Genomic DNA, 14,997 nt, shown 5'->3' with positions numbered 1-14,997 from the left:
GACGCCAGAATTATGCGACATGCGCCGGAAGTAAACTACGAGAATTAATAGCAACATTGAGCAAACGTCCAGGCAGATTCAAAGGCTGGTGAAAGTATCGCACTTTAAAGTAAGATTTACTTTTTATTATCCATTTCTTCGTCGCTTTCATTAATGGCTCAACCGCAATCGATGCAATGCAATCTGTTGTGACAGAAATATCAAACAAGTTTGCAATTTACTGCAAATAAGTGAAGAACTAGCTAGTAAAGCTAACGGCCAGAAGAAAGCTACTCATGTCTGGTTGTGTGTTTTAGGCCATCACAGGACATGAGCGTTGGTTAATAAACACACTATTTTGGACAAATATTTTAAATGGCGCTTGTGTGAGCGGTTAACTTTCGTCTTATCATCCAAACGACCCTTTGTTGACCACATAGTAATTTCCCCCTCTAAACAGTAAACACCAAATATCTATGGTGAACATAGCCTAACTTCAAGCTTTCGACGTGCGTTGTCGTAGGTGAATGTTCAACTATTATGACCAGGGTCCATGTGGTTACGACTCAATGGAATAATTGATCTATCTGTGACTGTTTAGTTTCTGCATTTGAGTGTATTTTAATAGCATCAGCATATGGTCTTTGGATGAGTTGAGGATAGGGTAACACTTTTGACAAATGTAAGTGTTAAACTTGTATCAATGATCTCTATCACCTACACAAGTTTAAAACCCTCCCACAAAAATCTTTTTTGTGTGGTTGTGTGTTTAATGGACTGTCGCCTCCTTTATCCCTGTAAATATGATTGATTTGCTTGATGAATTAATGGATCAAGACATTTGCTGACTGAGTGATACTGGTCGTCTGTGTTTTCAGCATGGCGGTTAAGTCTGGGATAGGAGAAGAGCGTCTGAAGGAGATGGAGGCTGAGATGGCTCTGTAAGTACAAGACATGAAATAAAAACTCAGCTTCAAGAGATGTTCCGTTTTTGTATAAATCTGTGTCACACTGTGCCCTTTTTGAGGAGGCGCTAGCCCCTTCCTTCTATAACCAGCTTTTGGTGTATTCAGGGCTTAAAGTTCAAAGTCCTGGGGACGGATTTCAGTCCTGAGGATTTCACAGGGGTCATTTAATGAGATCAGTGCAGATTTGCAAAAAAATCATTTTCAGTCTTGGGATTTCTTTTTCCTGTGTATGGGTAAACATAGCCGCAATTTTCAACGCTAGATTATTTTATAATGGGATGAATCTAGAGTTGCATTACCCTCCATTGACTCCCCAGTCCCACTCATCCAATTTGGTTTGCGATCTGCTTGTCTTAAACGACGTTAAACTCACCAACATTGCAGCTGTAGTCCAAGCTTGAGTTATCCTCTTTCAATCTGCCGAGCTTGTTTTTCATAGACATGTTATGAGCTACTTTCTGTCAAGAAATTCTGTGCAAGTGCTGGAGTTTGGAAGCACTCGTATGTCACTGAACGGCCCTGCGTACCACCTGTTTCAAATGTGCACATAATGCAGGAGGCAGCAGCGCGACCCGTTAACAAAAATGAGTGCTTCCAAACTGCAACACTTGGAAAAATAATCACATGCAGAGGATGTCTTGTCTTGACAGAAAGTAGCTCATAACATCTCTACGGTGGATTTTTATGAAAAAGGTAAACACAAACGTTGACCTGCACAAACATTAAATGCCATTGACGATGACCGGACGATTTGTAGTGTTTGTGTAAACCCAAACGTTGCGTAACACAAACATTGAAGATGAAGGTGAGGAGGACGCAAATTCTGATTGTCCGGAATGAGATCATGTAATGATGATGATGTACGATTAGAAGATCGCCACCTCACTTCACACGGAAGCGTTCACTTCAAAATGCTGGATCCGTGATTGTATGCACCATATCATGTGATGATCGTTAACTTCTGCTACACGGGCAATAATGTTTATATTTGTCTTAACATCTCTCTCTCTCTCTCTCTCTCTCTGTGGTGTAGCTTTGAGCAGGAGGTTCTTGGTGGTCCCGTAGCACCATCAGCGGGTGGTCCTGCTGGACTGGATGCCGTGCCGGTGCCTCTGGCTGTCCCACCGATACCCACTGTGCCAGTGATCCGGGCCATTATAGGAACAAACACCTACAGAAATGTTGGTATCCCCACAGTCTAGGGCTTTAAGCAACTTTAGTCGACTATTCAACTAGTCGACTAGTAAATCCACTAGTTGACCTTGCTGGTACCAGTTGATAAAAATAAAAGTCTTTTGTTTTCCCCGTTTTTGTAGGCCTCAAGATCAGCTAGAATGCTAGATTATAGTCAACAATGTACAGTTTTTAAATGTACAAATATTATTTAAAAAATAAATCAACTCTTTTATTCATTTTTTTACATAATGGGTAGTAAAAACGACTAGTAAAAATCACTAGAAGTTAAAGCCCTACCACAGTCCATGTACTGTAATGGGATTATATCATCTAATTGATATGTTCAAAACCATCCTGGACAGGACTGTTAAAACCAGGCTGCTCTCTCTCTTCTTTTTTTTTTATAGGTCCAGCAGACATTGGATGCTAGAGCAGCTACATTTGTTGGGCCTCCACCTCCTGCATTTGTTGGACCAGGTGACAGTAACACACACACACACACACACACACACACACACGAAATGTCTTAGATTAATCCACACCAAGAAGCTCATAACGATGATTGGTTAACTCATTAAAGCTGCAATACAGAACAGAAGTGAAAAATGAACTAAAGAACATTACAGGACTGTTGAGATGGAACTTTTATATTGTGATGGTGATGCATTTTAAATTTAAGAGCCTATTGCCACTAGAAGTCTTGATAATGGGTTCCTAAACAAAATATCAGTGTGGTCATTATCATCAGCTAAAACTATAGTTTTCACCAGTGCACTCTTGTTTTAGTTTTCATGGGTGAGGGTTAAATTAAATAAAGACGAGCAAAACCACACTGTACTGTAAAGCACGGTTAATCTGAAGAAAATGGAAAAATCAAAAGGTCATAAATTAAGCATGATACTGTGTCCGTCTGTCTGTCCCTCCAACAGTCCCCCCTCTTCGCCTCCCTCCGCCCATGATGAGGCCAGCTTTTGTCCCTCACATCCTGCAGAGACCCGGTAAGACCTGACAATCCACTGACTGAACTTCCTATGGTTTATCTAAAAAATCAAACAAAAAGGTTTGGTCAAACCATGTGACTACCATTGGAAAAGCATTGTCGTGGCCTAAAAAACGTTTGATACGTGTGAATGAGTTCAGAGTTAGTGTTTAAGTGTCCTTGAGAAAAACTCCTAATTGCTCCTTATGTGCAGGTTGGTGCCTTGCATGGTTTCCTCTGCCATTGGTGGGTGAATGTAATGCACAATCTTTGGATAAAGGCGCTATATAAATGCACCTTTTACCATTTTATGTGTGGGTCAGCTCTAAAGCTCTGCTTTTATTAATAAATATGAATGGTATAGGATCGGAGAAATAATAGATCTTCATGGAAATCACTGAAATTGTTTGTTTTGTTTTACAGTCTGCAAGTAATTTAATGGAAGGAAATAAGTGTGAAACGAGTTAATTAGAAAGGCCTTTTGCTGACTAAAAGCACCCATGGACGATAAGGAAAATATTCAACACATAAGGCTTTGTTCAGTGTGCAGGGAAATGGTTTGGCTTCTCAAAGAAACATTCTCCACATTACTGTTGGACATACAGGCTGATGCTTAAAAATTACATTGTTTTGTGTGTGTGTGTGTATTTATTTTTGTGTGATTCATGCATCTGTTCTGTGTGTGTGTGTGTGTGTGTGTGTGTGTGTGTGTCTGCAGGTGGTCCGAGGATGCCGATGATGCGCGGGCCCACCCATCCGGGAATGATGGCACCCCCTCTCCCCCGGCCTCCCCCGCCCCCTCCTATGATGATGCACCCTCACATGCAGCAGGTCCATGGTCCGATTGGTCCGGGTCACGGGCACATCCATGTCCCTCCCCAGGCAGCTCCTCAGGCCATGCCTCAGGCCCAGCATCCACACATGAACGCAGCGCCCCGGGTCAGTGCAAACCCTCCGTTCACTCCCTCTGATTACTCCCGCTCGGTAACGGACTCTCTGATTACTATTTTCTCTATTACTGTCTCCTACTTGGTAACTGGTTCTCTATTACTGTCTCCTACTTGGTAACTGGTTCTCTGATTACTAGTTCTCTATCACTGTCTCCTACTTGGTAACTGGTTCTCTATTACTGTCTCCTACTTGGTAACTGGTTCTCTGATTACTAGTTCTCTATCACTGTCTCCTACTTGGTAACTGGTTCTCTATTACTGTCTCCTACTTGGTAACTGGTTCTCTGATTACTAGTTCTCTATTACTGTCTCCTACTTGGTAACTGACTCTCTGATTACTAGTTACTCTATTACTGTCTCCTACTTGGTAACTGGTTCTCTATTACTGTCTCCTGCTCGGTAACTGACTCTCTAGTTACTCGTTCTCTATTACTTTCTCCTACTTGGTAACTGACTCTCTTGATTACTAGTTCTCTATTGCTTTCTCTCCTGCTCGGTAATTAACTGTCTTCGCTATCAGCCACACACACACATTTCTAGAGACTTGTTTGCCAGCAAAGCCATTATTTGCCTATGGTTACAAAGGGCCTCCTGGCTTGCGTTCCTCCGTTGCACAGCATTTTGTGTTTTTTTTTCTTTTCAGATGTATTTGACACGCATAAAAGTTTAAATATTCTCAATGTCGAGTGCAAGGTGCAGAGTCATTCCAGTCCTGTTTTGATGGTGGTAGATGTGGTAGCAAATGGCAAATACAGAAGTTTCATATTTATCTTCGTGACTCGTCTGCTTGAATAAACGTTTCCCTCTTATTTGATCAGCCGTTTTATGCATGGCCCACTCGTAGGTCCACTCCACGGGCAGAGCACTTTGAAGAGTCTGCGTCTGTAGTGGCATGTCTCTGTGTGACGATCACGGTCGTTTTCTGTAACTCCTCTCTTTCTCTCTGTAACTCCCATCCTTTTCACTCTGTAACTCACACTTCTCCGTTTCATTCGGTAGCTCGCCCTTCTCTCACTCATTCCCGTGAAATCTCACGCGCTGACTCTCGCTCACTCTATAACTCGTCTCTCACTGTGTTGCAGGTTAACGACATGGCTCCCATGGTGTCGCCTCAGCCCATTAGGCCAGCCGCCCCGCAGGCCCCTGTCAAACCCGCCCCCTCAGTCTTCCAGGCAGCGCCGACCGTCTACTCTGCCCCCCCTGCCCCCATGGCTGGACCCAAAAAACCTGACATCAGGGCTCAGAGACAAGCTAGGATGGTAACGCACACACACACATACACACACCTGTGTACAGGATCACAGTCTGGTTCAAATTCCTGGATAGGCCTTGAATATTGGATATCATGGTTTATCATTTAGTTCCATCACACAATCTATTCTGTGGTAAACACGCAACACAGCGCACATATGAAAAAGGATTATATTTAAGATTTTGGGCGTTGTATTGTGTAGAGAAAACACTGTCTTTAACTCTGTGTGTGTGTGTGTGTGTGTGTGTGTGTGTGTGTGTGTGTGTGTTTCCAGGAGGAGTTAGCAGCCCGAGTAGCAGAGCAGCAGGCTGCAGTCATGGCAGCAGGTCTGTTGGAGAAGAAAGAGGCTGAAGACAGCGCCCCTATAGGACCCAGTATGCCTGATGCTGGACCAGCTCCCACAGAGGTACAGTACACACACACACACACACACACACACATCCAGGACCAGCTCCCATGAGAGAAACGCATAGTGTGTGTGAAAATACAGCAGAGTATCTGTAACAAAGAACAAATAAGCAAAGCTTTAGACTGACTTGCAATGTGCTGCTGTTTACCATGTAAAAAGCACTGAAAACCTGACTGGTCTTGGTGCGTATTCTTTCCTTTGCTCCAGCAGCCGGCAGAGGGCGCTGCGGAGGAGAAAAAGAAAGGGAAGAGGGAAGAGAAGGCAAAGAAGTGTATTCGTACTGCAGCTGGCACGGCCTGGGAGGACCAGAGTTTACTGGAATGGGACTCTGGTAAAAAATATACCCACCCACCTGATATGACTGTCTCTCCTACACTGTCTCCTTCTCAGCTTTCCTAATGTATCTTATACTGTTTCACTCTCAGATTTCCCTACTGTCTGCCTGTCTCCCACACTGTGTCCTCACCTTTCCTGCTATCCGCGTCTCAGACATACACTCTAAGATTTCCTACTGTCTGTCTTTCTTACACCGTTTCCCTCTCAGCTCTCCTACTGTTTTCCCCTCACACCGTCTCTCTAAGCTTTCCTACCGTCTCTTTCCTATACTGTCTCCCTCTCAACTTTCCTACTGTCAGTGTCAATATATATATACATAATTATACATGCCCTACACATTGCCGACTGCCCACTGTACTTTCTTATACTGTATATTTTTTCTACAAGTTCACAACGCGTTGTAGATGTGCTATTTCAAACACTTCTTTTGTGAAATATCGAGATACAAGGTTTCTGCCTGGCAGCCACGATATACTGTACAGTGTACACTATATAGCGATAAATTAACATGCATGAAATTCAAAATACAATTCTCTTGTCTACACTTGTGTCTGTGCAGATGATTTCCGTATATTCTGTGGTGACCTGGGTAACGAGGTAAATGATGACATCCTCGCCAGAGCGTTCAGTCGCTATCCCTCATTCCTCAAAGCTAAGGTACTATTTTTGGTTATTCGTTTTTTTTTAAATATATATCAAAGGGTATTGCTAGCAATAGAATATTACTGATTGATTGATGGAACACTTTATTATCAAGTTGCAAACGGTACATCAAGTACAATTACGCAAGGAATTCTCAAAGCAACACAAAAACATGGGTTTGATAATACTTAAACATTAACATGCTGTGTTAATTGTCTAGGGTTGTGTGTGGGTGTGTGTGTGTGTGTGTGTGGGGAGGGAGGGAGGGAGGGAGGGAGTCTCTTTTCACACATCGTAGATTAGGATGAGGCCTGACAACAGAATGATTGAGTCGTGACTCTGAGATTGTATTTTGCTTTGATTGTGTTTATTACTACCAGGTGGTGAGAGACAAGCGCACTGGGAAGACTAAAGGTTACGGCTTTGTGAGCTTTAAAGATCCCAACGACTACGTCAGAGCCATGAGAGAGATGAACGGTGAGAAATGCATTACTGCATGGCTGAAGGCAAAGCTTTCTATTACTAGTCTTTTTGTTCCTAAATGGATTGAGAGGGCCTGAAACCTGGTAGACTCTTATTATTATTATTAAGCGGAAGTTCCCAGGTTAGAAACGCGGCCCGGGAAATGTGTTGAGGTGTCTGCTTCGTGCTGAAGTCTGACTACTTGGGCAGCAATCGACTCGGTTAAGCTGAAAGCTGAATTTCCCCGGGCAAAATCAAATTATTCTTTCTTATTGTTTAATTTCATTATTATTATTATTATTACTCGGCTCCAGTACTTGAGTCATAAAGTATAGATATACTCCTGGTCAAATATGAATCGCCCATGAGCTCATCCCATGGTTTGCGAAAGTAATTTCTCTATTGGGTCATCTTAAAATCGTCTCATATAAGCATTGTGGTCCAAAAATAAACAAACTCGCTGTGTTATTGTCGGGTAGGTGTCCCTGCATCGTTTAGGACAATCAGTCACGCATATTTGATACAGTCTGTATCTAGTGAAAATGTAACTCAGTCGGCGGCAGTAACATTAGTGTTTTCTCGCAGTCAGTTGATTCTTCATATCCATATGAGTGAAACTGCCGGGATCAGTTGTTTTTTTTATCAATTAATTCTTAATTAACGCGATTAAAAAAAAAAGAAGATGGTATGGGAATTCAGAATGGGTAGGATGTGAAATGACATCAGACTTCAGCGCTCTATATGGCTGACTGTCTTTCCTGTGTTTCCAGGGAAATACGTGGGGAGCCGTCCCATCAAACTGAGGAAGAGCATGTGGAAAGATCGCAACATTGAGGTGGTCCGCAAGAAACAGAGAGAGAAGAAGAAGCTTGGTCTCAGATAGTAGTGTGCGTGTGTGTTTTTTTTAATGTATGTGTGTGAGTGAGAGGCTACCAACAGGACACAGATTTTTGTCCATATAAATCTGTAAATGTTTTTTTTTTTGAAGCTATACAATTTAACAATGGATATTTTATGTCCGTTCTCTCCCTCTCCTGACGGACTGATGTAATTGCAACGGTATACGCATTACAATAAAGGTGGAATCGATAGTGTCCACTGTCCAGTCTAGTACAGTCTGCTTCAAATAACTTTATCGACAGTGTCAGCCATTAGGTGTCCTACCCAAAACCAAACGTGCTAGTATTGTATTACCATACATATACCATACAGATTTGTCAAAATGTTTTATTCATTAACACAAGTTCCGGAATGTAGCTTAAAAATGATTCCCTCAACCACTGTAGATACATGTTTTTGTTTTTTGTGTTTTTTTTACTTGTAAAACCTTGTGACATCAGCTCAATCCAGATTTACAATGTTGTACAGTACAAAATATGAAAATAAATCATTTTCTGCTCACTTACACTCTAGCCTGACGCAATGTATGTGAACAAACGCTTATCAGGATGCCTCAGTTCTTTGCCTAAAAGATAACGGTACAATAATTATGTGACCCGTAATGCATCTGAACTGCTCCGTGTAACACATATTGTCATGTGTTAATAACTTTGTTGTAAAGCTTGGTTTTTAAATTGATTAATTCTAAGAATTTGTATTGGTTGAATACTTTATTAACATGAATATTAACAGTACAGTTAGTACAGTCAAAGGTTATGCTAAAACTAAAAGGATAGCTAAAAGTCCCAGGAATTTATTTCCATTGTACTCAATTCATCAGTAATGCATAATACATGGAATACAATAACGATACAAGTGTATACTACAACATATCCCAGGGTATAGCCTATTTACAGAAAAGGGAGGGGAGGTGGTCCGAGGATTCTACTATCAAGGAGTTCAACTATGTTCACTTGCATTTTGACAGGACAGGAATTATTTTAGGTTGGTTTTGAGTTTGGATCGAGAAACTTCATGTTAAGACTGAATCATTTGGATAAATGATGTTGAAATAAAGTCCCTCTGATGTGATTGTGATCTATTAATGTAATAGTGCAGTAATCCTCAAACTTTTTCATACCAGGCAACCACAAATTATTACGGTGGTGACCCCCATCTGAAAATATTCTGTGCCAGGGATCCCCAGAAGAGAAGATTTGTGGTATAAAAAAAACATTTATATTGCATTTTTCCATTTAAAAAAATATTTTTAGAGCAGCCCTCACATAAATTGATGAAGTGCTTTAAATGATTGCAATGCTATATTCTCTACTTTTGCTGGGGGCCCCTTTGAACCCCTCCAAGGACCCCACGGGGGTGCCCGGAACTGCGGAACCCACTTTGAGAACCAATGTAAGTTGCATACAGCATTTACTGGGATTTCAAGAGCTCACATGCACTGTCCACTAGAGGGTACTCCAACTTCGTGCCACTGGCCACAGCCAGTTTAATGCCATAATGAGATGATCGAGTCCATGTCGGATTTGTGTGTGACAGTCTGGGGATTAAAATATCTGGAAAGCAGCGGGAATGGAATGCGATAGTCTGATTATATCTATAATGGAAATTGGAAGCAAAGAATTAAGAGTTCATACATCAGCTATGCGCAAAATACGATCATTCCAATGTTTCACACCCATTGCTCTATGGTAGTAGGCCCTACTAGGCCTACATGGTAGTAGGCCGTAACATGATACATCACAACTGTATGCAAATTCATGCAATCTAAATGTATTTATGATTATGAACATTCCCTCGGACCCCTCCCCCGAACTGGTCTCTTCTCGCATGTCCCTGTCGCTTTCCATGATGCGTTGTCTCCTCTGGGGTTCATTTAAGGCACCATAGTGTCATCATATTTCTGAAGATTGTAAAGGTTCCATTCTCAACAAGAGTCACACGTGACACATGTGTGGCACACCTCTGCACATCATAAAGTGTGTGTCATTTTAACAGCCAGAATATACAAGCCAATTTGTAGAATTATCTCCCCAGTTTTAAATTATAATAAATGTAGGCCTACACTTTACTATACCTATATTTGTTTTGGTTTGAGCGTCTGTAGAATAAAAACTAATTGTTTTACTCACAGTCTCTCTCTCTCTCTCTCTCTCTCTCTCTCTCGCACGCACACACACACACACACGCACGCACGCACACACACACACACACACACACACACACACACACACACACCTCCCTCTTTCCTTCCTCTCCTCCCAGCTCCCACACCGCCTCTCAGACTCTCAGCCTCTGACTGACTCTCTCATCTGTGTGTGTGTGTGTGTCTCGGTTTCAGAGAGACGCTCCTTCTTCGTATTGAGAGAAAATCACGTCAGAAGAATAATGAGCCTCATCAACACACAGAACGCCGCTCAACAACAACGAACAACGGTTCGAATGAATGAACGAACGAATCAATGAATTGAACGTGTTGTAGTGATTGTATCACTGGATCTATCTGTCTATAGAGTGGATTATAATCTTCATTCACCACGGCGTCCCTCCGTAACGATCAGACAGCCTGTCCACCGACCCACGACTTCGGAATGGTGGTAAGAGATTTTTACATTTATTTAACAAAAAACACCATCCTTTCATGTATTGTATTCTTACTTACGTAAGGGGAGAAGAAAAAAACAGCAGTCACTACTAAGGGGTTTAACCGTTAAAAACCTGCCTGATGTTTCATTATTGCAACACAGTTCTATAAATTATTCAGGTTCATTTTATTAATAAAAAATACGTCATTTTTAGCCGAAACGGCAAACTTGTTGTTCAGGTAGTGGGATACATTCATCTTAAATTTAACGAGTTATAAGAAAGTCATATTTGTACGTCGACGTAGGACTGTACACATGAAGCAGTGTTGGCTCAAGTTGTTGGACTTCATTATTATTTAGGATTTTTTTTTGCTTTGTTTTTTTACCAAAATAAAACGCCATATAACGCATTTTTTAATGGACGTTAGGCTCACATTAATACCAACGGAGTGAGTTGTTCGTTGTTGTATGGAATTACAGTACAGTGATGCACTATATCTACTGTAATTTCACAATATTAACGTCAACACGTTGTTGTTGTAGTCATTTTGGTCGTGGTCGGTGTTGTTGTGATGACAGCCGCTGTTAACTGGACGGGTTGTGTCGTGAACACTTTAATAAAAGACGTATTACAGCACCCAGTATAACGTTACAGTAGTTGTTGTTAGCTATTGTTAGCATTGGTGCTAACCCAGGCAGCTAGCCACGTCCTCCTGAAGCCAAACGGAGATGCTTCTTGGCGCCGTTGTTGCCATTAGTAACGTCACTGTTACACCGGCAACGGTGACTTGTCGATTACTGCGACTCCAGCAGGGGGTCTCTCTGCCCTGGTTTGTTGTCTGCAATGAAGGAATATTTATGAATGGATGGATGCATGAATAAATGAATGGATGGGGTTCAGTGCCATGTAACATACAGGGAAATTAACACAGTGTCCTTTTGACAAGTATTTATTAACAGTTTTCAGAATTACAGTACATTTCAAGCACAACTCAATACAAACACTGTTAACTGGACGACACCATAAATAATTACACTTGTTTACAATAGGGTCCACCATTTTCAATTCATCATAACATTTACCCCCCCTTTTGGTCTCCTGAAAAGATGGATTTTAGGCCTGTTTGATGGATGTTGCCAGGGCATTCCACATTTTAGTAGCAGAGTATTAGAATGAGAATTTTCCCAAGTTCGTTTAATATGAGAGTAGCACCAGATCGCAGATCTAGAAGTGTCTCTCCATAACTCTATCTAGATTAGGCTACTATACTTTTTTCCTTTGCCCTGTAACCTGTTTTTAACTGCTGTACTGTCTTTGGCGCTTGGATTACCCTAGCCCTGGTCCAATGAGAGAGAGAGAGAGAGAGAGAGAGAGAGAGAGAGAGCTATATGCACTGGACCAAGGCTAGGATTACCCCATTGGGATCAATACAGGTCTTTTATATATCTTCCCACTGAGAAAAGTCTAATTTCTCAAATAATTAGCTATTCAATAGGACGTAAACAGAACAGTGACCTCTGGCGGTTACACAATTCGATAAGTTCACCGCTCTGGTGTAACTCTTCTCCTCGTGCCGCTCAACTTGGTGACAAATGGCCATTGTCTGTTTTTAGCAGCCAAAGTAGCGTTTAGCCGGTTAGCTACGACAGGTCTGCCTGCTTCAGCAGAACACATGGACTTCGCATAGTTATATTAATAGTAATATTGGTAAATAGGCATGTTGTTGATACATGTCTGTAAGTCTGTTCGAGCAGACAGACCCTTCCATGGTACTAGCCAGCCGGCCCCTCCCTGAATCAGTGTTGCCAACTCTCCAGTGACGGAAGTAGCTAGTGGCTCCTCGAAAAGTCGCTAAAAGTCGCCAGGGGTGGGATATGCGCGCGCGTAGCGCGCGCCGCCCCTAGCGACTTTTTTGCGTCCCTAGCGACTTTTAGGCGCCCCTAGCAACGAAAATATGTAGACAGCCCAGAAAAACATTTGTCATTTATGTGCACTTAGTTTGTATCATCTCTTCATTTGATAACACATCGTTTAAACTCATTGTAATATAAAAAAAACATACCACAATTCAACTAATGTTTAGAACGCTATTTTGTTCCGATCCATACAGGAATTAGAAGGTTAATACTTTAAGCATCCGAGTGTGTATTTTATTTTTACTAGCAGACTAAACTGAGCTGCCAGTGCTTCCTCCTTTCTTGCTCTGTCGAGCTCGAGAGGCGCGTTCGGAAATACCGCACCGGAGCGCACTCGCCTAGGCAGAGCAAGAAAGGAGGAAGCACTGGTAGACAGTCTGTGCAGTGTGCACATAACCGAGCCGAGGAAGCCACTGAGCCTGCTGTGACCTGTGAGCCAGACCAGACGCGCCGACCACTTTTAGTTTTGCCAATTTAGCGGATTTGAGGCTGAGAAAAACAAAAAAATGATTTTATCTCTGGCGCATATCTGGCGCCTGTCAACACGATTTGTCCCCAATTCACCAGGGGAAAAAAGCTAGATTTCTCGCCAGAAGCTTTTCACTAATTCAGTCGCTAGGGGGGTCTGGAAAGAAGCTAAATATGACGACAAATCCGCTAAGTTGGCAACACTGCCCTGAATGAACATGTCTCTCTTCATGGCTCCACTGATTGCCAGCTTCACCCAGCTGAACAAAACCATCAGCTGGCTTGTCAGTCACACTCACAACCCTTATCATTTCAAGGACCCCTAATTTGATGTGCATTAGGCCCACAGACACCCATTTTAATTACATTTATTTGTTTTTAATTTCTGGGACAGCAATCTGGGAAGATTTGTACACGGTTTTGGTCAGACATGGTCTCATTCTCATTTGGTCCAGAATCCCTTTACTCAATGTGCTGTAGACCTAGAGATAGCGGTCAAGACAGATACAAATATAGGCTTCATTTTTGTACGTACTCTACTTGTATTTGCTTTTTAGTGAAGACGAACAATCAGTCATTTAGCTGGCGACCCTGCTGGAACCCCCCCTCAAAGACCCAGAGGGGTTTCCAGACCCCATGCTGAGAAGACCCACATGGTTTACACAGCCAACAGAGAGCAGATGATACAATTTGTAAATTAAAAATGTCCTCATGCGTATAATATTATAAATAACAGCTGTAGAGTTTCACTTCCCCTCCTTTTGAATATAGCCACAAGCGGCGGATCTCAGCCGCCTGTCCATGTTGTTGACCCAAGCTTCTGTTCCCGGAGTGAATATGTTAAAATGGTCGATTTCTACAGTCAATTGAATTGATTATGGTAGATCATTTTTGCTTACCAATTAGGTTGACCTAATTATATTGACATGGTGGTTTACAGCGAGACTGCTGCAGATACTAAGCATCTTTTGTCTCTGCCTCTCTCTCTCTCTTACAAGCCTCTTTCCATGACCTCTTTTCTTCATTTCACTCTTCTCTCCTGTGTGAGCATCCCTCCTCCTCTCTCTGACTCCTCTCATCTCTCCTCCTCTCCATGTAGGCCAGGGTAACAAGCTGAATATTGTGACAGTTCTTGAGGTGGCTGAATCATTTCACAACAACCACAAAGCCCACCTCAAAACGGATCTTACATGAAGGCTATTCGTTTTATGTATAGGCTGGATTGTAATTCAAATGATGCAATTAGTCATTAGTACTCAGAGCTTTGTGTAGCCAGACAACTATTCCACTATCTCCAAATGCTAGTATGGAGTCTGGAACTATACACATCCTGAAGGCCGATAACGGAAGCTGTCATCTGTTCATCTTTTCCGTTCACAGAAATATATTTACACAAACTTTACATTTTATTTTAGAATTTCCATTTCTGATAAACGGCAAGCATTATGCTTCGATTATTACGAAAAACAGAAGTGGGGGAGGAGGCTTTGCTCTTTAGCCTCATTGTCAGATCTTGCATTCTTCAGACTTCATGAAATATATTATTGCGACCGAAGAACTATGGAATCGGGCATTTCCCGTCCGTGTGTGTGTGTGTTGGTTAGTCGTGTTGATAGAGATCACGTGACATCATCAGGGATGGAGCATGTGACATCACCTGACATCATCAGGGATGGAGCATGTGACATCATGTGACGTAATCAGGGATAGAGATCCCTGATATCATCAATATTAAGCCCATATGGAGATCCCTGATGTCATCAATATTGGCCAGCAACTGACCTCAAACCCTTAGATCTCCATATATGGAGCTGACCTGTTCTGACATTCCATTATGTTGATCCTTCCCCATCCATCCTTCCTCTTCTATGTCTCCCTTTTGACTGATACCTGTCCATTTAAACTCTAGACGGGCCTCCCCAAAGTTATTAGTGCAGCCGCGCCCGGCAGCCGGCGAAAACGGTTCTTAACAGGCCC

The 14,997-nt window shown here is 42.1% G+C and overlaps 2 protein-coding genes across 7 annotated transcripts in view; both read left to right on the top strand.

Annotated features, from left to right (window-relative positions):
• The first annotated feature begins 36 nt into the window (after positions 1-36).
• Positions 37-8,560, top strand: rbm42 (RNA binding motif protein 42). Of its 3 annotated transcripts, none has more exons than XM_080769000.1 (12): positions 37-109; positions 858-920; positions 1,981-2,128; positions 2,531-2,600; positions 3,053-3,121; positions 3,821-4,041; positions 5,135-5,311; positions 5,579-5,710; positions 5,921-6,044; positions 6,609-6,706; positions 7,072-7,168; positions 7,924-8,560. In XM_080769000.1, the coding sequence occupies exons 2-12, from the start codon at positions 859-861 to the stop codon at positions 8,034-8,036; spliced, it is 1,311 nt and encodes a 436-aa protein (XP_080625126.1). In that variant the 5' UTR covers positions 37-109; position 858; the 3' UTR covers positions 8,037-8,560. The 3 variants fall into 3 exon arrangements, with proteins under 3 accessions (XP_080625126.1, XP_080625125.1, XP_080625124.1); XM_080768999.1 differs by having other exon boundaries at positions 3,821-4,086; positions 5,924-6,044; XM_080768998.1 differs by having other exon boundaries at positions 3,821-4,086.
• Positions 8,561-10,402: 1,842 nt separating this feature from the next.
• The window catches only part of arhgap33 (Rho GTPase activating protein 33), a 68,621-nt gene continuing 64,026 nt past the window's right edge, over positions 10,403-14,997 (top strand). For all 4 annotated transcript variants that reach the window (XM_080767202.1, XM_080767201.1, XM_080767204.1 and 1 more), the window contains exon 1: positions 10,403-10,647. In XM_080767202.1, coding sequence (XP_080623328.1) covers positions 10,642-10,647 — 6 coding nt within the window. In that variant the 5' untranslated portion in view covers positions 10,403-10,641. The remainder of the gene's footprint in view (positions 10,648-14,997) is intronic.

This window comes from Protomyctophum bolini (genome assembly GCF_963924005.1).
Source record: "Protomyctophum bolini genome assembly, chromosome: 7".
Classification (NCBI taxonomy): Eukaryota; Metazoa; Chordata; class Actinopteri; order Myctophiformes; family Myctophidae; genus Protomyctophum; species Protomyctophum bolini.
The sequence above is the reverse complement of the archived record's forward strand: the minus strand, read 5'-3'. Positions and strand labels throughout refer to the sequence as shown.